Below are 25,734 nucleotides of genomic sequence, written 5' to 3'. Positions count from 1 at the left end.
TTGTGCTCTGTTCTGCAGCATTGTTGTGGCTGCACCAGTTGCCTAAAATCACCTCTGCTGTGAAGTTGCCTTTCTTATTAGTTGTTCTAACATGATTGCCCTTGAACCTTGAAGTTGCGTTGGACGTTCAGGTTCCAAAGAACGTTCGCAAACCGGCGTTTGGGAGCCAAAACGTTTGACTCGCAAGGTGTTCAGGATCCAAGACTGTATTTTAAAAGAGTAAACGATAGAATTTATCAACTTTGCTTTTCCTTTTTAACTGCCAAAGGCCTGTGCAGAGAGCGGCAGGCGATACCCTTGCCTGAAGCCCTGGAGAGTGCCTGCCAGTCAGAGTAAACATTGCTGGGCTAAACAGATAAGCCTTCTAACTTTTCTGGAAGGGCACCTTGGAGGAACATTGACAGACCGCTTTAGGAATGTTGTTCTAAAGCTTTTGAGCTCTGATTCAGAAGGGACTGCTCTTTTCGACAACAGTTTACAGTACAATCCTAACCATGCTAGACAGTCAGTGTGATTTAGTGATTAGTGGGTTGAACTAGGACCTGGGAGTCCGGAGTTCAAATCCCCACTCAGCCACGAAGCTTGCTGGGCAGCCTTGGGCCAGTCATGGTCTCTCAGCTTAATTTACCTCACAGGGTGGTTTGTGAGGATAAAATGGAGAGGGACAAGAACCTCCTACACCACCTTGAGATCCTTTGAGGAATGGTGGGATAAATATAACAAATTAAGTGTCTACTCAGAAGTAAGTCCTATTGAATGCAATGGGGCTAACTCCAAAATAAGTGGGGGTTAAGTTTGTAGTCTTTCATAAGGGGAAGGCATTTGGCTGCTGTGGTCAAGGCTTAGGCCTCACCTCCACAATGTTCTCATACGCTACCCATGAATCTGACTCTTCTTCAGCTGCCTAGAGTTCAATTCATACATTACCATAAGTCTAGGAAAGGCTTAGGAAGCGGGTGGTGTTGTGGTCTAAACCACAGAGCCTAGGGCCTGCTGATTGGAAGGTCGGTGGTTCGAATCCCTGCGACGGGGTGAGCTGTCGTTTCTCTGTCCCAGCTCCTGCCAACCTGGTAGTTTGAAAGCACGTCAAAGTGCAAGTAGATGAATAGGTACCGCTCCGGCAGGAAGGTAAATGGCATTTCCATGCACTGCTCTGGTTTCGCCAGAAGCGGCTTAGTCATGCTGGCCACATGACTGTCTGAGGACAAATGTCTGAGGACAAATGTCTGAGGACAAATGTCAGCTCCCTCAGCCAATAAAGTGAGATGAGCGCCGCAACCCCAGAGTCGTTCGCGACTGGACTTAACTGTCAGGGGTCCTTACCTTTATCTTTTTAGGAAAGGCTTGTTTATGTGATAAGGTTTATTTGAAGAGACCAGGTTAGTTTGGGGAAAATTTGTGACTCCCATCCAGATTTCCCTGATCCTGAGAGCGGATAACCTCATCTTTCTTTTGTGTACATTGTGAGACAAATATATGGCAGAATTCCCGAACAGGTTTCGTGTGCCATCTCCATCCATAATGCACAAAAATTGTGACATTTGTTACTATGGCAACTAAACAGCAAAATAGATTTAATATCCTGGTAAAAGGGTATTCAGTGATTGAAATTCATCACATTTTGCCTGAGTGGTTGCTGTTGGTGTTGAGGCACCTGTATTGTCAGCTAGTGACAGGGTGGTGAAACAGGATCAATAATTATCATCCTGTGGATACTATGTCATGTCTTCCATGCAGCAAACTCCCCGTCCCCATTCCCAACTGGGTTGAAATGTGGACTCCACCTCTGCAGTAATTTTTATTTTTTTAAAACACGAGTTCTTGTAAGGGTGCTCAGTCCTCGGTCATTAAGGCATCTTATCGCTGCAGTAAGCAGCAAGCCTCACAATTTATGCCCTGTCAACCTATTCTTTCCAAAGGTCGGTGCCTCCGTAATAGCGCTGCTGTAATTGAGACGACACTCGAGGACTGTCACACTAGAGGAGATATGATTATGTCATGGGTACTGGGTGTTCATTATTCATTCATGTCTATTCTAGCTGTCGCACTTGCTACAATTACAATGGCTCTCTAATGAGAAAAGGGTTTTGTAGCTACCCAACTATAGAATCTCTTCCTGGGGGTGGGGGTGGGGGAGCTATTCATAAAGATCTCTTAATGAGTTTCTCTTTAAAGTCCTTGAAGCACCCCCTTGTTCACATGGTCACCAGAACGGGTAAAGGATTATTTCCTTTCCGCCATTCAAAACAGCACTAAAAGAGCAAAGTGCTATAGTTTATCATTACATATAGTCAGATGGTGAAGGTGCCAAAACAGACAAAAATTAAGATGACACTGGGATGACCATACATTGGAAATAGTGAGAATGGGGGAATCAGTGTGCCTATTGCATATGACTAAACAATTTTGATTTTATAAACAAAGCAGAATCATTGATTGTTGTTTAATCAATTAGTCGTGTCCGACTCTTCGTGACCCCATGGGCCAGAGCACGCCAGGCACTCCTGTCTTCCACTGCCTCCCACAGTTTGGTCAAACTCATGCTGGTAGCTTCGAGAACACTGTCCAGCCATCTCATCCTCTGTCGTCCCCTTCTCCTTGTGCCCTCAATCTTACCCAACATCAGAGTTTTTTCCAGGGCGTCTTCTCTTCTCATGAGGTGGCCAAAGTACTGGAGCCTCAGCTTCAGGATCTGTCCTTCCAGTGAGCACTCAGGGCTGATTTCCTTAAGAATGGATAGGTTTGATCTTCTTGCAGTCCATGGGACTCTCAAGAGTCTCCTCCAGCACCACAATTCAAAAGCATCAATTCTCTGGCGATCAGCCTTCTTTGTGGTCCAGCTCTCACTTCCATACATCACTACTGGGAAAACCATAGCTTTAACTATACGGATCTTTGCCGGCAAACTGATATCTCTGCTTTTTGAGATGCTGTCTAGGTTTGTCATCGCTTTTCTCCCAAGCAGCAGGCATCTTTTAATTTCGTGACTGCTGCCACCATCTGCTGTGATCATGGAGCCCAAGAAGGTAAAATCTGTTGCTGCCTCCATTTCTTCCCCTTCTGTTTGCCAGGAGGTGATGGGCCCAGTGGCCATGATAAAGCTGAGGAAATGGTGCAGCTCTTGGGTTTTGGCTGCCAAATGGTCTCTCCTTTTCCCACTCACACTTCCATTGTAAAGCTTTATCTTTCCTCCCATGGGCTCATTCCTGTTTGGTATATGATGAATGTTTTGAGCTGCAGCACTTAATAATAAATGCAGGGGTTTTTCATTATAGATGTACAGTACTTATCAACAACAAGTGAGAGTTTGGCTATGCAAAGCAGTAATAGCAGAACTGCTTGAGAATTTTTCATTTTTATTATTCAGCATCATAAGTAGTGATAAGCTTAGGAAAAGATAAGCTTAGCAATGAAGGTGAGTTTATGAAGAGAGAAGCGTATCATTTCAAAACTGATCGTTGCAAAGTGAGGTGGTAAAATAGGCTATGCCACTTCTGGCTTGCATGTGGGATGTGGCACTTTTTAAATTAAAACAAAACAAAACAAAGCTACTTGCAAGTAACGTACACATTGCTGAGAGATCATCTGCTTCAGCCAATTTGCTGCTGTGATTGTTTTCTTATTTGTAGGGATATTTTTAGGTGGGAAAGCATTACAAAGACTGGTCCTCTACCTGCAGCCTGAAATAGTTCAGTCTGTCTTACCTCCTTGTAGTCTATTACTTCATTTCTACCTCATGCGTGCATTCTCAGCTAATCTTAGCTAATTGTGTGAAGTGGCCCTAGAGCAGGCATAGGCAAACTCGGCCCTCCAGATGTTTTGAGACAACAATTCCCATCATTCCTGACCACTGGTGCTGTTAGCTAGGGATGATGGGAGTTGTGGTCCCAAAACATCTGGAGGGCCGAGTTTGCCTATGCCTGCCCTAGAGCTAATATGGGAGTTAGCATTCTGTTCTCATAGTAGCTGTATGAGGTAGGTCCTTACTGTTCCCATTTTATAGAATGGGCAATTGCAGCTGAAGAAACCACCCAGGATCATTCCCTACAATGGAAGTCCCCCAGGTGCACCTACAACAAATTTATCCTATTAAATGTTTTAAATACCCCAGTGCATTGGTGTGGTACGGGAAAAGGTTGCTAGCCCTTTTGAAGTGCTGAATGGCCTGTTTGCTATTTATTGGCACAGACCATTTACAGATTTAAACGATTCGCTGTACGCATCTCTGTGGTGTTTGCTTAGCCATCCACAGGCTTTATTTATTTTTATTACTTTTAAATTTTAAAATATTCATAGACCACTTAAACATCAAAATGTGTCAAACTGGTGCACAAGTGAACGAAGGGCACCCGAGGCCAACAGCCAACAATAAAAGAGCATTAAATACAAAAAATACTGTAGTAGTATTAGTTTTATATAGCATGGTTTGAAAAGATATTCTGACACGTTGGATTAAATGCCTGTTCAAAAACATTTGGAGCTTCCTAGGGAGTCAACTTCTTCCTCTGTTCTGCAACACTGCAAGTTGGATGACCAAGTGTTTCATAATCAGGTTTCAGTAACTGTGTGAATATATAATAATCTAAGTCCACTTCTCTCTTTCTAGTTGATAGCGTCTATTGTGTTCATCAGCTTTGGAGTGGTAGCAGCTTTCTGTTGTGCAATCGTTGATGGTGTGTTTGCAGCCCGACATATAGTAAGTATGCCTTTTTAATATTCCTCTCTCCCCTGGTTGGCTTTTAATTTGTGCCTACTAAGCCATTTCTGGTTGTGGTGAAGATCTAGTGATCCACTTCAGGTTCAGCGTGTGAGCGGTGTAGTTGGACCATTAGCAGTTATGGAACACGCACTTCCATGTGTTTAGTGTGGTTCGCATGTTAGGATCATTAGGAAAGGGACCGAAAATAAAACTGCCTATATGATAGTGCTTGCTTTGCAATTTTCTGGTGCAGCAACACTACCTATGGTTATGGACACCACAACTCAAAAAGGATATTGTATAGCTGGGAAAGATGCAGAAAAGGGTAACCAAAACGAAAAGCTTACAACACATGGGTTTTTAGTTTGGAAAAATGGTCTGTAAGGGCATTGGGGAACATGACAGGGGTATATATAGGGCAGCAGTTAAGGGCAGCATTCGAAACTCCCATTGCTCTAGGCTCATTCTGCGACAGGGAATTTCATCAGGGTGAGCAGTTTCTGATTTCTGGGTGCAGTACTGCGCCTAAGATTTCAGATTAAAACCACGGAGTGGAAGGAAAGGAGGACCTTTTTCTGCCTCCCCACTTCCAGCTACTCTCTGAAGACTGGAGAAGAGACCCTTTTAAGAATATTAGGGTGGGTGGGCAGGGGAAGCATGGCTTTGGGTTTTTTTGCAGTCTTCAGATGAGGACTAGAACCATGTGAAAAACGAACATAGGATTTTAGCTACAGTTCATTCATTTTCAGCTTTGTATTCTCGTTACAAAAAAAGCGCGCCTAGGCATTCCCTTGTTGCGCCCATAACCTAGGTTTAAGGTGCCATTGAGCCCCTAGCTTTCATATCTCCGTTTCTATCACTGGATAGCTGGTGAGCTGACTGAATTGCATTCCACCATTATAAAATTATGTGTGGTATGGAAAAAGTGGCGAGAGAGAGTTGTTTCCTTCTCTCTCTTTCATAATGATAGAAAACAGGGCCATTCAATGAAACTGGAAATGCTGGACGGTTCAGGACAGTACAAAATAAATGACTTCAGCATGCAACACATGAGTGGGGAAACGCCTATTGTGCTCATAATAAAATAATAATAATGAATTTTATTTATTCCCCGCCCTCCCCAGCCAAGACCGGGCTCATGTCATGCTTGCAGGCTTCTCATATGCATTTGTTTGGCTGCTGTAAGACTAGGATGCTGGGGTTTTGGTATAATCCAGCACGGCTCTTCCTATGTTCTTATTATTTCAGAAATGTGTGCAGGGAAGTCAGTACTCTCCTGTACAGCAGACAGGGGTCTAAGGCAAAGTGATGTTCAATACCTAGGTAGGTTACTTCCTGAGTTTATGTCAAAACTTGAACTAGAGTAGGCTTTCCCAAACTTGGGTCCCCAGCTTTTTTTTTTTTTTTTTTTTTTGACTACAGTTCCCATCATCACTGACCAATGCTTCTGCTAGTTAGGGATGATGGGAGTTGTAGTCTAAAAACAAACTGGAGACACAAGTCTGGGAAACCCTGAACTAGAGTCTTCCTGGTTCATAGTCTTGGTCCCTTGGTGCTCTGAAACTGTTGGGGAATTTAATGAATCCGAGGGGGTGAAAGATGTGGAGATAATAAAAATTATACATATATAAAATATAGAGCTGGAAGAGAGAAGTTAATTTCAAGGTACAGAAGTTTCACATGCAAGTGTTGTTTTTTCTTTTTTGAAAGTTAATGAATATATGGAAATATGGAAGAAAATAATAATTATTATTATACTCACTTCTCGAGGCTCCATAATTCCCCCCCCCAAAAAAAATGGGTCAGTATTGTGAGGAAACCACAGTATAAAAATATATGAAGTGACAGGATTGTGTGATGGAGTACTACTCATGTTAAATATAACTTAACCACCCTTGATCACAGCGAAATATATAATGTGGCATCTTATTTTTATTTCAATCATGTTTTCATTAGAAAGAGATGGCAATCGTTTATAAGAAATAATGCACAATCTTTTTCACTGTGTGCCTGTTTTCTTTTTCTTTTTTGCCTGTTTTCTTAATGCAGATAATTTATTTATTTCTTGCTTTTCTTAAAAAGTCATGAGCAAAATAATGAAAGTTAGCTATGTTCTGTCTTTCACAAAGTACCTCCAGATTTTTAAAAAACAAAGGAGAGGGGGGAATCCATTGTTATCACATGTGAAGATGGCATAAATTTGGCACAAACACTACTGAAGAAAAATGTATTTCAGGATATATAGCTCCACATGGTTTGCCCCATTCAGAGGAAAAAAACACTTCACTTAATAGAAAGCTCTATAGAAAAGCACTTACAAAAATTAGAAGCTGATGTAAAAGGGACTTGATTTAAAGTACCCCGTCTCGTGTGAGAAATCGTAATACAGATGTCGTTTGCTTTGTTCACATTCATCCCAGCGTTTGTGTATTCAAAACCACTATTCACCTCGCCCCCCCCCATTTTTTTAAAAAGTGGAATGCCTGGATCAACTGAAACAAATAAAGGTGGAAGTAGTTTGTAATGATGTTAGTTTGGGGCAGGGCGGGGGGAATACAGATATTACAGGAATCCATTATCTGTGAATCATGTTTGTTGGTGGTATATTGTTACACAGCAGTAGAGCTGGCCCTTGCATGTAATTTAATATCCTTTCAAAACAACAGAACAACCTTTTCACCAGGCATGTAGAAGACAGTTGCTCCCCCTTGTGATTCTATAGCTTGGCGGGGGGCGGGGGTGAGGACAAACTTTCAAGGCAGGTCTCTTCATCCAAATACAGTGGTACTTCAGGTTACATATGCTTCAGGTTACATACGCTTCAGGTTACAGACTCCGCTAACCCAGAAATAGTACCTTGGGTTAAGAACTTTGCTTCAGGATGAGAACAGAAATTGTGCTCCGGTGGCAGTGGGAGGCCCCATTAGCTAAAGTGGTGCTTCAGGTTAAGAACAGTTTCAGGTTAAGAACAGACCTCCCGAATGAATTAAGTACTTAACCCGAGGTACCACTGTACTTAAAAGGGAATGGTGTGGGTTGGGAGGATAAGGTATTTATTTTGCAATGCGCTTCTCCAACCAAAACATGTCTAAACAAATGTGAATATTAGTGGGGAGGTGTGCATAAAATGTATCTATTAGTGAAAATAACATGCAAAATGCATTCTATTAGGGACGTTGCTTGGGGGAAAAGTGCACGTTAGGGAAAGAGTGCACACACACAAAAATGTATTTTTGAAGAAATTTATACTAAAGTGCTGATGAATGCTGAGGATTACCGGTAATTGCAATCTAATGATGGCATGTGAGCAGAATTTAAGACTGGGAAAATGAGAACCTGAGGGAAGTCAGATTTGACAGTCAAATTTAGTGTCGTTTGCTTCTGAGTAAGCGTCATAGGATTGCACTGTTAGGTATTTTCCTTCTGGGATATGGGTGGCGAGGTCTAAACCACTGAGCCTCTTGGACTTGCCAATCAGAAGGCTGGCAGTTCGAATGTGCACAATGGGGTGAGCTCCCATTGCTCTGGCCCAGCTTCTGCCAACCTAGCAGTTCAAAAGCACACCAGTGCAAGTAGATAAATAGGTACCACTGCGGTGGGAAGGTAAATGGCATTTCCTTGTGCTCTGTTTTCCTTCACGGCGTTCCGTTGCACCAGAAGCGGTTTAGTCATGCTGGCCACATGACCCAGAACGCTGTCTGTGGACAAACGCCGGCTCCCTCAGCCTGAAAGCGAGATGAGAGCCGCACCCCATAGTCTCTGTTGACTGGACTTAACTGTCCAGGGATCCGTTACCTTTACCTTTTACCTTTACTTTTCCTTCTCCTTCATCAAATAGTAATCAGTATGAGTTAATTTTTAAGAGTATGGCAAAATCCTGAGTGGGGAGGCCCTTATTAAAAGTTTAACCTCTTTCAGTATGGATCCTTTTTTAAGAATTTGTGAATTCCATGGTGCCATCTGGTGGCTTTTTTCTGGAACAGGAGGGCATTTCTGGGAAGAACCTCATCCTGTTCCATAAAAACCACAGTATCATACATAGAACATGCTATAAAATGAAAATTTGGGACAGCATGATGCATGAATCATGTTAATTTTAGGGCCAGGGAGCTTTTGACGCTAAAAATCCCACAGGGCTGACTTTGTTAGTCTGTTGCCTTAGAAACAAACAAAGAATTCTGTGACACCACAGAGACTGATAAATTTGTTATGGCATAAATGGTTGTGGACCTCAGGCCATTTCAAATAATCAGAATGGCGCCTCTTGTTCACACATGTCTACTCTTTCTCCACTTAACCGTATTGACATAGTTTTTGGAAAAACCAATGCTACTAGTAAAATTCATTCTATTTATTGGCTCTCTGTAAAAATAGAAGCAATTCTGTTGATAAACGGCAAGGCAGTAGGAAACCGAACTCAAATAATATGCGATGCCTTCCCACAATTAAATTAGCCAATCGCTCTGAAGGAAAACGTTAGGCCTATTTTTCCTTCTCCATGGTGGTGCAAGATGCAAAATCATAACTAATTACCTTTAATATCATTTCCTGAGTGAGTCATTAACGTAATTGCACAGCTCATATGGTAATTTCTTTTATAAAAAAATTAAATTAGCATTCATCATTCCGAATGGGAAAGTAACTTTAATTCACTTCTTGGGTTTAGATTTTCTTTGTGTTTAAAGCTCTGCGGCCTATTTTATAGCTTTGTTTTATTTTTCTCAAGAGCTTTTACATGATTGGTGATGATTAGTTAAAGGGACAAAGAACTTGCAGCTGTTCAAATGTTTTTTAACTACAACTCCCACCAACCCTAGCATAGCCAAAGCTCAGGGGTAATGGTACTTGTATGCCAACAACATCTGGAAGGCTGTAGTTTCTCCCTTACTGATTTAAAGCAAATATCTGGGTGTTTTCCTAGAGATGATATGAAATGTATATGCAATTTTCCTGGTATTTCTTTATTTTGAAAATGTGTCTCAGGCTATGCGGTTTGCTCTAGCTTTTATGCTATTAATTCCTTTCTTCCAAATGGGGCTGTGCCTACAAGGCTGTAGCCTGGACCCAGATTCCACTGACCTAAGTGCAAACAGTTTCTCAGGTTGCCAGCAGGACCATTTCAATTAGCAACAAGCAATCAATAACGCGATGGAAAACTGGACTTTTCTCAGACAATAAGTATGTTGATACAGTTGTAATGTGTACCTTCCTACTTACTGGAAAACAAAGTTGCCCATAGGACACAAAGGCTTAAAACTACAGAGGTACCTTGGGTTAAGTACTTAATTCATTCCGGAGGTCCGTTCTTAACCTGAAGCACCACTTTAGCTAATGGGGCCTCCTGCTGCTGCCACGCCGCCGGAGCCCTATTTCTGTTCTTATCCTAAAGCAAAGATCTTAACCTGAAGCACTGTTTCTGGGTTAGCGGAGTCTGTAACCTGAAGTGTATGTAACCTGAGGTACCACTGTACATATTATGAGTCTTGGTTAAGGCTCTTTTTGTCTAGGGAGACACATTAGAACTTTCCATACAGAAGCACAAGATTGGTTGCTGAGGTGCCTGAACACTTTGTTTATTACTCTTACATTTTAATATTGTATTGTGAGTGACACATGTATTGTTTAAGCACTAAGTGCTTTTCTGTGAATTTGACAATTGTTTATTTTGCACCAGAAAAATAGTAGCATCCCTTTTTAAGAGGGGTGAAAGAGATTAATATATTTTTTGGATATGCAAGTAGGAAAAATCCAAGTCTGAGTGGCGTTAGAATATATCACCATGGCATCACTGTTTGTTTGAAAACTGGACTGAAAACAGTGCTGTGTTTTTCAACCCAGGAACATATGTTCCATGTCATCATAAAATCAAGCAAAGTTGAGTTGGCAGAAATTACTTCACAAGGACTTTACAGCAAGGTGCTTTATTTTAACACTATTTGTAGTGATGTTACAAATGTGGATTTTTTTTTATGTGGTGCCATGACAACAAATGTATAGCAGATAAACAGAGAAAGTGCTTTGCCCAAGAAAAGCTACGGAGAACATGGAAGCATTCATAATTCTTATAAATAAATCTGATCACTTACCTCTCCTGATTTTTGCAGTAATCACAGTGATCTGCCTGGCTTAGAGCTTCAACTTACTGACCTTAGTATTTTATCTCAAAATTGCTGAAGAAGTGTAACTTAGACATATGTTTAGAAGTTTCGTTATATAGAGGGGTATCTGCCAGGAGCTACTAATTTCATAGTCAGCAGCAGAGAGTAAAAATAGAAAAATGCAGATCCTGCAAAGGAAAGATGAATTCTCTGCCTGGCAGCATTTAGAATCCCAAGCTCAAGACAAAGTATACCCCAAATACATTATAAGTTTTGTGGCATTGTCTCATAAGTTCAGATCCACTGTGAGCACATTCAAATCTAAATAAAGGGGATATAATTTTTTTGCACGTGAGAACAAATTCTGCCAGCCTGCTGAACTATCGGGTAGTTATGGGCTGGAACCAAGGTTGATTCTCAGATACCGTATTTTTTGCTCTATAAGACTCACTTTTCCTTCCTAAAAAGTAAGGGGAAATGTGTGTGCGTCTTATGGAGCGAATGCGGGCTGTGCAGCTATCCCAGAAGCCAGAATAGCAAGAGGGATTGCTGCTTTCAATGTGCAGCGATCCCTCTTGCTGTTCTGGCTTCTGAGATTCAGAATATTTTTTTCTTGTTTTCCTACTCCAAAACTAGGTGCGTCTTGTGGTCTGGTGCATCTTATAGAGCGAAAAACACGGTACTTGTAAGAAGTACCAGTTGCTTTGTCTTGCTTTTTAAATATCAAATTATTTTGTTCTATTTTTAAAAATATACATTAGTGCCCTTGGGGTATTAGAGGAGCAGTAGTAGCTGTGATGGGGGACACATTGTGCTCCTTCTGGGGTCGTTTGTCCACCTTTGGTCCCCACCCAGCTCTCACCTGTGGCTCCTAAAAGCTGTCAGCATGCAACAACAGCCACAATCCGAGAAATGGCTTTGACTGACTGGCAAAACTGGGTGAGGGTAGCTGATGGGTCTCAGACTCTTGGTGAGTTGGAGACTTCACCCAGCATGCAAAGGCAGGCTCCAGCAGATTGAACATAGTGGGTCCAACGGTCAAGGAGCCAGTTTCTGCGTGTGCTGTAGAGGGAAGTGAGGGGCAGATGGGACTCATCAACCTGGGAAGGTAGCCTGTCCAGGAAAAGGAAGCTTTGATCCTAAACTTCTGCTGCCTTGTGGGATATCTTCAGGAGAAGAAAAGGCTAAGGAGTAAACCCTATACTGTACAAATCCAGGGTGGAGTCCCTAAGGTGGTTGGATGGTGTCTTGTATGCCTCCTTCTGGCAAGTCCTGCAGCTCAGCTGGTGCCAAATGTATTGCTCTGCTTTCCTTTGGACCACATGAGTGAAGCCGATGGTCTTGTTGTCTGGGCATCCCAGGACCTCCATACACACCTCCCAGGCTTGTGCCCCAAAGAGGTCACTTTGGTGCTGCTAACACAGCAGTTTGGCCTCACCCACAGAGGCACACTCCGTTGTTTCTTGAGGCAGATGGATGGCTTTCAATCATATTCTCAGGGCAGTTGAATTGTCAGTTGGTTTTGGATTTCTAGCTCACTCAGTCTCAAGCATGGGCAGTGAATGAAAACATTTAAGCTAGGGGTAGGGAGCCTTTTGTTAGATTCCATGTGCAATCAGATGAAAGTCCTGCAATGTGTGTCCTTGCTTTGGAAAGCTAGTTTAAGCTTTAAAAGATCTGTAGCTTGTGCTTTCTGATTTCACACTTTCTGTGAGTTGTATAGATAGATATATCTACCTTCCTCTAGAGAGCGCACATGCTCTTCCTAATATTGGAAACTTTTGATTCTTATCTCATTATACATGACAAAGCCATTTTTCACCTTCTCACCCCTTGCTTTTTCCTGTAAGACCTATTGCAGTCGTTAAGAGTCGTCAACAGGCTCATCACAGCTACCTGCCAATCACCCATTCCCACCACCCTTCTGAGTACAGTGGTGCCTCGCAAGACGAAATTAATTCGTTCCGCAAGTCTCTTCGTCTTGCGAGTTTTTCGTCTTGCGATGCACGGTTTTCCATAGGAATGCATTGAAAATCAATTAATGCGTTCCTATGGAAACCGCCTTCCCCCGACCTCTTCTGGCGGGCGGCATTTTAAAATCGCCCGGGACAGCGGAGGACTTCTCCGCTGTCCGGGCGATTTAAAAGCCCCTGGGAAGGCAAGCAGGGGGGACAAAGACTTTTGCCCCCCGCCTGCCTTCAGAAGAGGTCCAGGACAGGCTTCGCGGACCTCTCCGCAAGCAGCGGGAGCGCTCCTTGTGGAGAGTTGCCAGCGCGCCCAGGCTTCGCTGCCCCGCCGCCCGGCTTCGGGACATCATTCCGATGCCAGGCGGCGGGGGGAGGCTTTCTCGCCCCGCCGCCCAGCATCGGGACGATGCCCCGAAGCCGGGCGGCGGGGGGAGGCGTTCCTGCCCCGCCGCCCGGCATCGGGACGATGCCCCGAAGCCGGGCGGCGGGGGGAGGCTTTCCCGCCCCGAAGCCGGGCGGCGGGGGGAGGCGTTCCCGCCCCGCCGCTCGGCTTCGGGACATCGTTCCGATGCCGGGCGGCGGGGGGAGACTTTCCCGCCCCGCCGCTCGGCTTCGGGACATCGTTCCGATGCCGGGCGGCGGGGGGAGACTTTCCCGCCCGGCCGCTCGGCTTCGGGACATCGTTCTGATGCCGGGCGGTGGGGGGAGACTTTCCCGCCCCGCCGCTCGGCTTCGGGACATCGTTCTGATGCCGGGCGGCGGGGGGAGGCGTTCCCGCCTCGCCGCCCGGCATCGGGGCATCCTTCCGAAGCCCGGCGGCGGGAGGAGGTGTCCCCGCCCCGCCGCCAGGCTTCGGAGGAGGTCCGAGGACAGCGGGGAAGACGAGCTGCGCTTCCCCACTGTCCTGGAGATTTCCCAATGGGCTGTCGTCTTGCGAAGCAAGCCCATAGGGAAATTCGTCTTGCGAAGCGCCTCCAAAACGGAAAACCCTTTCGTCTAGCGGGTTTTCCGTCTTGCGAGGCGTTCGTCTTGCGGGGCACCACTGTAATACCCCTCCCCACCTTCTCACTATATAGAAGGGTCTGGTGACTTCTGTCTCAGTGTATCTGAAGAAGTGTGCATGCACACGAAAGCTCATACCTAGAACTAACTTAGTTGGTCTTTAAGGTGCTACTGGAAGGAATTTTTTTATTTTGTTTTGACTATGGCAGACCAACACGGCTACCTATCTGTAACTTTAAAAAAGTAGTTCAGCATTCTGTTCTCACAGTTGCCAACTAGATGCCCATGGGAAGCTGACAAGCAGAATGTAAGTGCAGTAGGAGTCTATCATTCTGAACTGATGTTCAGGGGTTGCTGAACATGACTAGTAGTCTCTGAAAGCCATATCAGTCATGAATTGGTCAAATCCCCTTTTAGAGCTGTTCAGACGGCCAACCATCACTACATGTTCTAGTGGTGGATCCCAGTTGTTATTATGGATCTATGTCAGAGGATCAGAGACCCTTGTATATAACTCAGCAATCAGGATTTTGACCTAAGTCTATACACAAATGAATACTGGGGGCTCTTGAAAACTCTCCCAGCACAGAGGTCTTGGACATTTATCATTGCAGGGCAATGACATGAAGCGAGATTCTCTTGCACTATTCTGCAGGTTGTGGAAGGCTTGTGGTCATTACTGTGGGTGTCTATGTGAGTTTTGATGATACAGTATATGAGATATTCTACTTACGCACACGCTGAAATAAATGATTTGTGGACGTAGCATGTGTTGGACAGCAGTTAGCAAATAAAGCTGTCCAGTGAGTTCTTTATAGACAATTCAATAGCAGTATTTTCCTAGCTTTTAGATTTGGTCCATTTCACTTTTCCATTAGATTTGGTCCATTTCACCTTGCTGCTGTTAAGCAATTATAATGCCTATAGATATGCACTGTATGTATTACTCAGGGTAAGGGGTGTGATTCCATGTGATTTATGAGCTACTTAAAGTAAAATCAGGTTTCGCCGCATTTTGATTCCTTATCTGGGGGAAGGGGTTTGTTAGAAAGCTCCAATTAGTCTAGTCTAGTCCATAATCATTTGTGCAATGTATTTTGAGATCATTGATGGCCAAGCAAAGCTTCCCACACTGATTTTTAAAAACAGTAATCTAGTTTGGAATCTCTGCAAGTTTGATTCACAGAGTTAAGCTTGAATTTAAGCTAACCACCAAAAGCAACAACTTTAAGCATGGTTTGTGGCACAGTGACCAAATTCTGCATGGTTTGTGTGTGTAACAAGATAAGATAGAGTGCTTGGTGGGGAACAAAGTTGATTTGACTGTAATTGAAAAACTGGTTTGAGATATCCTACTTTTCCTGAAGACTCATGCTGGGTTCACACATAGACTCTGAAATGCACAGGGGTAATTTCCCCCCAGTGTTATTTTGTACATAGATGTTTGCGGTTGTACACACCTTCATCTAAAGCAGCAGCTACTCTCTGCGTTGTCTGTACCCACAAGTGGGTATGTTTTAAACTAGTGTGCAATTGTGTTTTCTATTCCTCTCTCCTCAATTAGTGTTTCCACAGATCTTTTTTAAAAAAACAGTCTTTTGAAAGGTGCTGGAAACTAGTATGTTGTATCTTGATATATAAAGCCTCTCCTCCTTCTGGAGGGGAGGAATTGTGAACGGGAGACGATTCCCGCATCACGCAGGGGGCATTCTGCCCCCTGCCCTCTCATCATCGCTGGTGCACCACGCCTCCCAGTTGGGCACCCAATTGGGTGCCACCGCAGGGGGCGTGGTTTAGCCGCTCAAATGCGGCCGCGCCAGCTCTCCCCGCCATTGCGCTTCAGATTTTCCACGAGTCACCCACCCACCACTCCCTTTAGGGCTTCTTGCTCGACCTTCCCATGGACCCATATTTTTTTCCAATTGGCAAATTGGCACCGGCCTCTTGGTTTTTTTCGCCTACCTCATAGCAATCATCACAACTTTCTTGGTATTTGGCAGTTAGGCATTGGTATGTGTTGTTGGTGTGTGGAAGGGCAGGGTGTGGCCATCGCCTACCCCTTCACTTATGAGTATTCTGTTAAAGGAATCTGGTGGTCGTGGATCCTGTCCGATGCCCTGTGTGGCGGGGGGCCATGGCACGACCCCCGGTGACATCAGGGGAGAGCTTATAGTTGTATTTGCATCAACAGGCTCCCCCTACTGGTGGTTAACCCCTCATCAGACTTACCCCTCTCCGAGTGGGTGGAGTCAAATTTGCTGTGGTCCAATGCCTAAGCCAATACCTTCTCACATGCTGTAATCAATAAAGTTGTGGCCTTTTCTTGCCCATCAACCTAATATACTGTGTCCACGTGTCTTCATTCCCCCAAGCGGGGATCGGGTCCTCGAATCACAAATAATATGTATCAGTATAAAGCAGCAGCTAAGTTACTGTACTGCTTCCTGTTTGCCTATTTCATTCATAGACAAGTCAAACATACATTCCTGGCACAAAATGGATTATAACTGCTCCTTTAGACTCAAAGTTAGTGTGGGTCAAAGATGACATGGGGATGGCGTGTGCACAGCACACTCAAAAGGTGCCTGCCTCCATCACTGAATGCACGCTGCCATGCAGGGTGTCTGCACAACCTCAGGCTTGCAGTCTTTTTTTTTTGAATATCTTTATTAAACAAACTTTTTTAAAAAAACATACATCCCAAAAAAAGGGGTACAGATACAATTACATTTACAGAAACAAGGACAGCCAAAAAAACAAAATATATAAAAAGAAAAAAAGAAAGAAAAGAAAAAAAACAGGACCTCCATCCATCTCAGTTTTGGGATTACATAATCTTATACAATTTCTGCAGTTGTTCTGACAGTAACTCTAAACGTCGTAAGTGTTAACTACTGTCTACTGATATATTGTTAATTCCCAGATTAATCTCAATATAATTTAGAAATTTGTTCCACTCATTTTTTAATTTAACCATATTATGGTGCCTAATTCTTTGTGTTAAACTCGCCAGTTCTATATATTGAAACACTTTCTCTTGCCAGTCTCTAATCGAAGGTATTTCGGGAGATTTCCACTTCTGTGCTAATAAAATCCTTGCCGCCGCTGTGGCGTCTCAGGCTTGCAGTCTTGAGTCTGTGCTTGGATCCTGCATTGCTCCTGAATGCACAAGAACTTTGATCAAACAAAGTATTCGTTAAGCATGTAACTGGAGAAAAGAGGAGGGAATGCCCAAGCACAGACTTTATTCCCAATATTCCTGACTATGGTTTGGAGGATGACAAGTAGGAACCGTTAGAATTCTTGCTCCGTGTTTGCAGTCATGAGATTGTTGTCTATCAAATAATAATAATAACAACAACAACAACAACAATAATAATAATAATAATAATAATAATAATAATAAGTTTTATTTATATCCCGCCCTCCCCAGCTGAAGCCAGGCTCAGGGCGGCTAACAACAATAAAACAGTACAAAAGTACAGCACAAACAACACTCTAAAATCATTCATTATAAAATTAATTAAATTCAAGCCACTGGCCACCATTGGGCCAGAGCTCCGTGAAGATTGCCAAGGGAGGGAGTCAGGCTGTGCCCTGGCCAAAGGCCTGGCGGAACAGCTCTGTCTTGCAGGCCCTGCGGAAAGATGTCAAGTCCCGCAGGGCCCTAGTCTCTTGTGACAGAGTGTTCCACCAGGTCGGAGCCACAGCCGAAAAAGCCCTGGCTCTAGTTGAGGCCAGCCTAACTTCTCTGTGGCCTAGGACCTTCAAGATGTTTTTATTTGAAGACCGTAAGTTTCTCTGTGGGGCATACCAGGAGAGGCGGTCCCGTAGGTACGAGGGTCCTAGGCCGTATAGGGCTTTAAAGGTTAAAACCAGCACCTTAAACCTGATCCTGTACTCCACCGGGAGCCAGTGCAGCTGGTATAGCACCAGGTGAATGTGATCTCGCAGCGAAGACCCCGTAAGGAGTCTCGCTGCAGCATTCTGCACCCGCTGGAGTTTCTGGTTCAGTCTCAAGGGCAGCCCCACGTAGAGCGAGTTACAATAATCCAGTCTGGAGGTGACCGTCGCGTGGATCACAGTGGCTAGGTCAGGGCGAGAGAGGTAAGGAGCCAACTGCTTAGCTTGGCGGAGATGGAAAAATGCCGCCTTTGTTATAGCTGCAATCTGCACCTCCAGGGAGAGGGAGGTGTCGAAGATTACACCCAAACTCTTAACGGATGGTGCTGGCATTAATTGCGCCCCCGCAAGAGATGGGAGTTGCCCCCCCAATCCCATATCGTCCCGTCCCAGCCACAGGACCTCTGTCTTCGAAGGATTTAGCTTCAACCGGCTCCCACATAACCATCCAGCCACAGCTTCCAAACATCTGGTCAGTGTGTCTGGGGCCGAGTCAGGATGGCCATCCATCAACAGATAGATTTGGGTGTCATCGGCATACTGATGGCAGCCCAGCCCAAAACTCCGGACAAGCTGGGCGAGGGGGCGCATAAAGATGTTGAAAAGCATCGGGGAGAGTATCGCACCCTGAGGTACTCCACACACCAAGGAGTGGCGCGATGACAATTCCCCCCCAAGCGCCACCCTCTGTCCCCGACCAGAGAGAAACGAGCGCAGCCATTGAAGGACTGCGCCCTGGATCCCCACGACAGCAAGGCGGTGGTCCAGAAGTTCATGATCAACCATGTCGAAAGCTGCTGACAGATCTAGAAGAATCAGCAGCCCCAACCCGCCTCGATCCAGCTGTCTACGAAGATCATCTGACGGTGTATGTTTTCATTCCACAGTGTGGGAAGTGATGGAGACAGGATGTTTTGATGTTACTGTGTTCCGTGAAATGGGGCTATTGTCCTTTGTTTCTTTCTCTCTTTGCTGTCTGATGAGAAAGAGGAAGGAGCTAAAGCAGAACGTTCCGAGTGTATTATATGTAAATAAAGTAGATTAGCCAAAATGCTGTACTACTGAGTTCTGTTATGCAAACTGCAAATACTTTGCAGGATTGTAAGCGTGTTGATGCCTCTTGGTATCAGTCGCTGTGATGTTTGGCCTGAAGAAAGCTTTTGAAGCTCCTGAACGACCAGGAGGGAGAGAACATGCCAGTCGGGCATGTGTCTCTACCAGGGTCCTACATGAGAGTAGGATAATCCTAACGGGAACTAGTTTTCATTACTGCCCAACTGCTCTTGATATTAGGAATTGTTTTAGGAGATCCTATCTAAATGTTTATTTCTATAACTTAAACCTTCGAAATTGCAGTGTATGAATTGCCACCAGGGTAGACTCAAGCCTTGCATATGCATCAGTAAGGATAATTATATTTTCCCAACACACATTACCCTCCTTGCTGAACATAACCACTTATGTCTTGCTTCCAAGCCAACAATTGTGTGTTAGAAAGGAAACATGTGGCAAAGTGTTCCTTGGCTATCTAATTACCTAAATGGACTTAACAACTTTACAAAATTGATGCAGTTTGTCTGGAGATAATTGCAATAATGTATCTCAAAGCCTTATCTTTTTTATCTTTTTTTGCAGGAACCCAGGCCTTTATATAATAAACGGTGCCAGTATTATTCAAGTGGAGTTGGATTCTTATATGATGTTTACCAGACCGAGGTAAGCTATTATAGTGTAGTTTTTGTAGCTTTATGAATGGGGAAAGCCACTTCCAAGATGACTAGGAGTATAAGTGTTTTGCAGTCAAAGCACTCAGCCACTATGGATTTATTTTCCAGACTTAAAACACACTATCATATTTGTAACAAGAATATTTTCTTTGGAATCAAAGCTATTCTCATTCCATTCTTGTTGCTTAATGGTCCCTTGGAATGCATTCCTTAGACATAACTCTTTTTTTTTCTTCTTTCTCTTTTTTACTGAGTGGCATATTGTCATATATACCCAAGTTCAAGTTAATAGGTTTATACTGGCCCCAAACTACAACTCCACAGTGTAATAGTCTGACACGGTCCAACAATGTCTGCATTTCGTATTCAGATTTATTTTGGGTTGCGGTTCTGCAGCCAAGTACAGGAGCAGTTGTGGGCAAATGGACTTTTGACTAAAACCTTACACTGAATACATATTGTTTTTGGTCTGTGTTACTGTATGTTTTATGCTGAGCGTATATATATTGGCAAGTTCTGAACAAAAGGCCCATCTATTGTTTTGCAAGCAGGACAAGGAACAGAAACAAAATCGGCCCCAAGGAAAGATGAATTCTGTAAAATAAAACAGAACAAGGCTACCTAACGAAGTTGAAGGGGTTTTGAGCAGCCATCTTGCACATGGGGATTTGTTTCCAAAACAGCTCCTTGATAGATCAGGGCGAAGCACACTTCTAATTTCTGACCACAGTGCATGGTGTAAACTTAGGGGACAGAACTTCAAGTCTCCCAAATGAAGATTTGCTACCTCCTCTTTCTTCAGGTGACATGTTACACCTTAAACAGCAAGTGTCAGCTGAAAGTGAAGAGTAACACATGCTACTGCTGCGATTTGTACAATTGTGAAAAGTAAGTACCTGTGGACAGCAGGTTTGGAGGACTTCTGTCAGTCTGAGCCTCTTCAGCCACAATCTTTTGTAACCCAATGGATGCTGCAATCTGTAGTCTTATAAAGCAGACACGTATCTTCCTGCAAAAGTCACTATTATAGGAGGAGGCTATTCATTTGCTTTTTCAGCCAGGCATGTGCTTATAATGTTAGTCATAAAATCTGGGGAGAAACCATGCTTCTCAGTAGCATTACCTGGCTCTCTAGTACAAACCCACTCAGAATGAATGACGCAGTAGAATACATCAGCCAGGCCTCTTTTACTCCTGTTCTGATGATCTGCTATTAAACACAAGTTCAGTGGGGAATGGGCAAATGATTAGGTTTTCCCCCTGTGATTATTATTATTCCACTCATCTGACTGGGTTACTCCAACCACTCTGGGTGACTTCCAACAAATTAAAACACAGTAAGACTTCAAACATTTAAAACTTCCCTATGCAGGGCTGACTTTAGATTTCTTCTAAAAGTCAAGATAGTTTTTTATTTCCTTGACCCAAAACACCCTCCCTTGCTAATATGCATGTTAGCACTTGTGGAAGAAAATGCCATGTTATTGCGAGAGACCAAAGTGGAGTGGGCAGAAGGGGAGCCCAGTTGGAAAGTAGCTTGTAGATTTTGTCACTAATAGACAGAGGGCCTTCTCGGTAGTGGCGCCCAACCTGTGGAACACCCTCCTATCAGATGTCAAGGAAATAAGCAGCTATCCTATTTTAAAAAGACATCTGAAGGCAGCCCTCTTTAGGGAAGTTTTTAATATTTAATGCTGTATTGTTTTTAACACTCAATTGAGAGCCGCCCAGAGTAGCTGGGGAAACTCATCCAGATGGGTGGGGTATAAATTTATTATTATTATTATTATTATTATTACTATTATTATTATTATTATTATTATTATTATTATTATTAGATTCATTCTGCCTGCACAAACAGTGGCATTAATTGCTTTGTATGCTTTCTATCCAGAATTTACTTAGGTTACTCTCTTTGCTTTTTTGGGCCACTTGCTGCTCAGATGCAAACATTAGGATGGCTTTCAGACATTTTTTTTCATTCCCCCCCCCCTCAATTTCTAGTCTACCCTATACCTAAACACAGCCATTAAAAAAAAAATCTAGCCACCCTCCAGAAGTAGTACACATTGGAAAATTCCTTCCATCACAATGTCTGGCAAACTGCTATATTTTGTATATCAGAAATGCCATCAGTTTTTCATTGTTTGAATGAGAGGACGAAGGGAAAAGTAGGTGCACTCTGGGACACCTGTGTGCAAAAGTCCACACAGATGTGCTCTGGGTTTTCTTTTTGTAAATTGCTGCTGATGTGATGTTCTTCCCTCCCCCTTCTCACCAGCTCAGAACACTCTACCAGCTATTACGAGTTCCTTGGCGTGAACAGCTGTCAGGATGTAGTCCACTTGTACCGGTTGCTCTGGTCCTCCACTGTCTTGAACATCATCGGGTTGTTTCTTGGCATAGTCACAGCAGCCATACTTGGGGCATTTAAAGATGTGGTAAGTCTCAAAATGCTAGAGGCATTTTATACCGATGGGAGTCTACGCAGTAGGCCTCGGCCTTCCATGCAGAACATGTGGCTGGGGCTATTGCACAAGGAATGTCTGGAGGGAGGGGACTAACTCTTATATTGTCAAAAATACATTTACAAGTTAGGAAAAGGCATGTCCCCCAGACCAAGGTGCCTCGGCTGTTGCTGTAACTGCCTTATCAGGTGCACACCTAGGAGTAGCAGAGAGACCCGAGCTGTGGATGAGCAGCAGAAAGACTATGCCTGCGTGTAACCTGTTTCTGTTCCTCCCTGTTCAATCCTCCCCTGGTCCTGTGGGAGGCAGTAGAGCAGGAGAGGTGGGGACAGCAGGAGAAGATGTGGAAGCCCTTGACTTTACACCAGCCTGACCTCTCTCTCCTTTCTCTTGCACATGTTCTCCACTCTCCAATCCTACAGCTTCTCCTGCTTCTGCCTCTTGTCTCCTGGCTGTTAATGTCTCTTCCAGATCACAGATCCCTTCTCCCAGTGCCCACTCATCAAAATTCAGCCACCACCCCTCAGTGTCCAGACAGTCCCTGACATCTTGTATTTTGATGTTGTTGCAGCCTAGCCTAGAACTTTATGTGAAAGGGCAAGTAATAAAAATAATGTTTGGAGGTGCTAGGTGTAGAGTGCTAGGTTTACCCAGAGATTCCAGGGTGTCTGGAAGTCTTTGCCTGTGCAGCTGTATGTGTGAAGTCCCCACCCTTATAGATGTTTGCACTGCAAACATCTGTCCAAACTTGCAGACACCAGGGGTGAGGCAGGGACTTCTTGACACATGTAGCATCAGGGGTCGTGATATTTCGTACAGCTCTGCTCCCATGTTGTTAGAACACCTGAAGGCTAGCATATCGGCACCTTGACACATCAAAGGTGCCCTGCACAAGCAGATTTCTAGCTGCATGAGGAACTGCACATACAGTTCCTAAGTCTTAAAGCAGCCTTCTTCAACCTGATGCCCCCCAGATGTTTAGGACTACAACCCCCCTAAGCCAAGAGTTGTAGCAAGAAATGTCTGCAGGACACCAGCTTGGTAAAGATTGCTTTTATCGTTATGGTTTCATGAGTGCTGCAGCAGTAAGGGTTTTTTTTGGGGGGGGGCCATAATTATTTTTGGACTGCCGGACCCAGCCTTCCCACCCCTCCCCCCTCAAATGGCTGATTTCATTGCCCAAAATCTGTCTATGCCGGCATTTACACCACAGATGATGGGTTCAAGTTGGGATTTGGGTACATACATGTTCAGCAGCCCACTGATACTGAATGCCCAGAGCTGCTCTGTGCACTGAGGCCTTGAAATCCCATGGATTTAAGCAACCCAATTTCGTGCAGGATTTTTTTGCACTTTGCCATTTTTTGTACTTATTTAATGACAAAAGTTGTCTTGGTTTAGTCTCCCCCAAGCTGCATATCTGCATTTCATGCAGCTGATTGATACATTACTCTCCGAGATGCTCTTGATTCCTCAAAAGACAGGCAGACGCTTTCTAAATTATTCGTTTAAGGCATACATGTTCTTTTGTGACCTAGATGCCTGAAAATATTGGTTGGAACAGTAATCTTTAGGATGGAAACCACATGCAGGATAAATAGAACTTCCTTAGTTCTCTGCTTGCTGTGCTCATGTTGGATTTCCATGCATCTGTTAGCCGAGGATGATGCCTGAATATGCCAGCACCTTTGAAAGTCACACTGAATTTGGAGGACCTGTGTACGCACCAAATATCACGTAGTGTAAAGTTTCACGTTGAGCTAACATTTGCCATCTTGTAGTTTAATGTCAGGCAATTAAAGGAAGGCAATTTGAACCAGTAAATCTTTTTAGAGTTTCAAATCCTTATTCCTGGATTTGGTTTTTATGAATACAATCCAGCTGGAGACGACTGGCACAAGGTCCAAACAGTGCTATTTCCAAATCCTACTTAAGTTGTTAATAGGGAGCAATTGCAGTTTCCCACAATGCATATTTTGTCATGGTGCCTTCCTGCTCTTCAGGCCACAAAGAGAATCGTAACCATTTTTTAATTTGAAGTTTGCATGCCAAAGTATTGTTAGAGATCTCGTTGAGGTTAGCATTCAAGTCCCAAAGCAAATGGCAAGGAAATAAATGGTGTCAGTTGTATTACACAAGCGAGTGAAAAGTACAGACAAATGGTTTCTTGGTGCCCTCCAGGCTAAATTCCTGGTATCTACTTTGCTTCTGGATTTCCACGTTTGTTTGTGTGAAGTAAACTGCTAATAGATTTGACACATCCAACAAGAATGCAGGGAAGTAAGAATAAGTGAGGGGAAATGGAACTGTTCTTCTAAATGTCATTGTCCCCTAAAGCTCTTAAAAATGGCTCTTGAATTTATGAGGAGGTAGCTTGGCATGATAGTTAAAAACTGTGCACATGATTAAAAAATTGCTGCATGTTCTTTGAAAATTTGACATTGAGAGGTTGAAGAAGGGGTGGCCTTTACGCTGGCCTGGGGTCTTACTGTGGAGGAATCATAACACTCAAAGCACATTTGAAAAAAACTATTTACAGGAAGCCCCACTATGCTTCCTTCCCATCTCAAGCACTCTTGACTAGTGTGTGGTCTCTGAAAAAATGTTGAATTTGGTGTGTTACCATTTGCACTGTATTCTGCTACCGGGTTGCTTTTGTTGGGTAGTCACAGCAGTCAGACAAAATAGAGAGAATACTCAGTGAAATAATTTCCCCCAACCAACATACCTACCTTTTAAAAAGAGGAGCTTGGAGCATTTGTTCCACAGGTGCATTTGGACTTCCACAGCGACATTTTTATAACTATTTGTAGTCCTTCAGGGAAAGGCATTTTCCTTACACTGGCAGCTGCGTGCTCCTTGAAATGTGTAAAAGTGGAAAGCTATTCCTAATACACACATTCTGGTCTACGTTGAAAGTTGGACAGGGGACACAATGCATTCTAGTGCGTCAAGCAGGGGGTGTGACTGACTCAGCTCCCCTTCCTTAAAAGTGTTTTGCAAGGAACAAATAAAAGCAGGTTTGGCACCAAAGTGTTTTGACATTTTTCTAAGGTAAAAGGTGTGGGAGGTGGTGGAGGACAGGAGTGCCTGGTGTGCTCTGGTCCATGGGGTCACGAAGTGTTGGGACACGATTAAACAACGACAACAAGGTAAAAGGAAGAGATGGGAGTTTTATCTTGTAAAAAAGTCTTCTGTTCCCCAATCTGCAGGTGTGGAATAGCATTTTGCCTCAACTTATATCATGCTGTTTATGAAGGTGTCATTCAATGGATATGGAAGAAGTAGTTAATGAATATAAAACTTAAACATGGGGCATAAGCAAAATGAACTGATCTAGCTGTCTTCCACAGGTGCCTCTCTCACAAATTGCCTTCAGCTCTGGCCCTCCACCACAGATTCTTTACAATCCAGCTCAGCAGATTCTGACGTATGCTGGGTTTTGCCCTTCTGCAGCAACTGTTCCTCATTATGCTTCCTACCATTTACCCCTTCAGGTATAGTAGAGGAAGAGTTCCATTTCCTTTAACTGTAAATCAAATGCACCGTTACGGCGCTGCTAGACTGTGCTCGTGGCGGATGTTTGTGTGGGGGTGGGGGTGATATGTATCAGACTAGCGCTGAAAGTAGTTTTCAGCACTTTTAAAATAATTCTTCACAAATCAAGTGTTATATTGTTTGTTTCTACTACAATTTAATATGTTATATGGCCAGTGTCGCAGGTGCTCTGCTGAGAACACAGAATCAAAATTGGAAAGACAAGCCAGAGCTGCAGGAATGACATACGAGCCAACAATTTGTGTGTGGCTGGGTGTACACAGCAGTGATAGGGAACCTGTGGCCCTCTAGAAATTGCTGAGCACAACTCCC

At 43.8% G+C, this 25,734-nt stretch overlaps 1 protein-coding gene across 3 annotated transcripts in view; it reads left to right on the top strand.

Moving 5' to 3' along the window:
• TMEM255B (transmembrane protein 255B) overlaps positions 1–25,734 on the top strand; it is a 63,286-nt gene that overhangs the window by 35,373 nt on the left and 2,179 nt on the right. For all 3 annotated transcript variants that reach the window (XM_081858292.1, XM_081858291.1, XM_081858293.1), the window contains 5 exons: positions 4,607–4,696; positions 19,305–19,385; positions 20,199–20,284; positions 21,678–21,837; positions 25,218–25,361. In XM_081858292.1, coding sequence (XP_081714418.1) covers positions 4,607–4,696; positions 19,305–19,385; positions 20,199–20,284; positions 21,678–21,837; positions 25,218–25,361 — 561 coding nt within the window. The remainder of the gene's footprint in view (positions 1–4,606; positions 4,697–19,304; positions 19,386–20,198; positions 20,285–21,677; positions 21,838–25,217; positions 25,362–25,734) is intronic.

This window comes from Podarcis erhardii (assembly GCF_964252035.2).
Source record: "Podarcis erhardii genome assembly, chromosome: 4".
Taxonomy (NCBI): Eukaryota; Metazoa; Chordata; class Lepidosauria; order Squamata; family Lacertidae; genus Podarcis; species Podarcis erhardii.
This window is presented reverse-complemented; position numbering and strand designations above follow the sequence as displayed.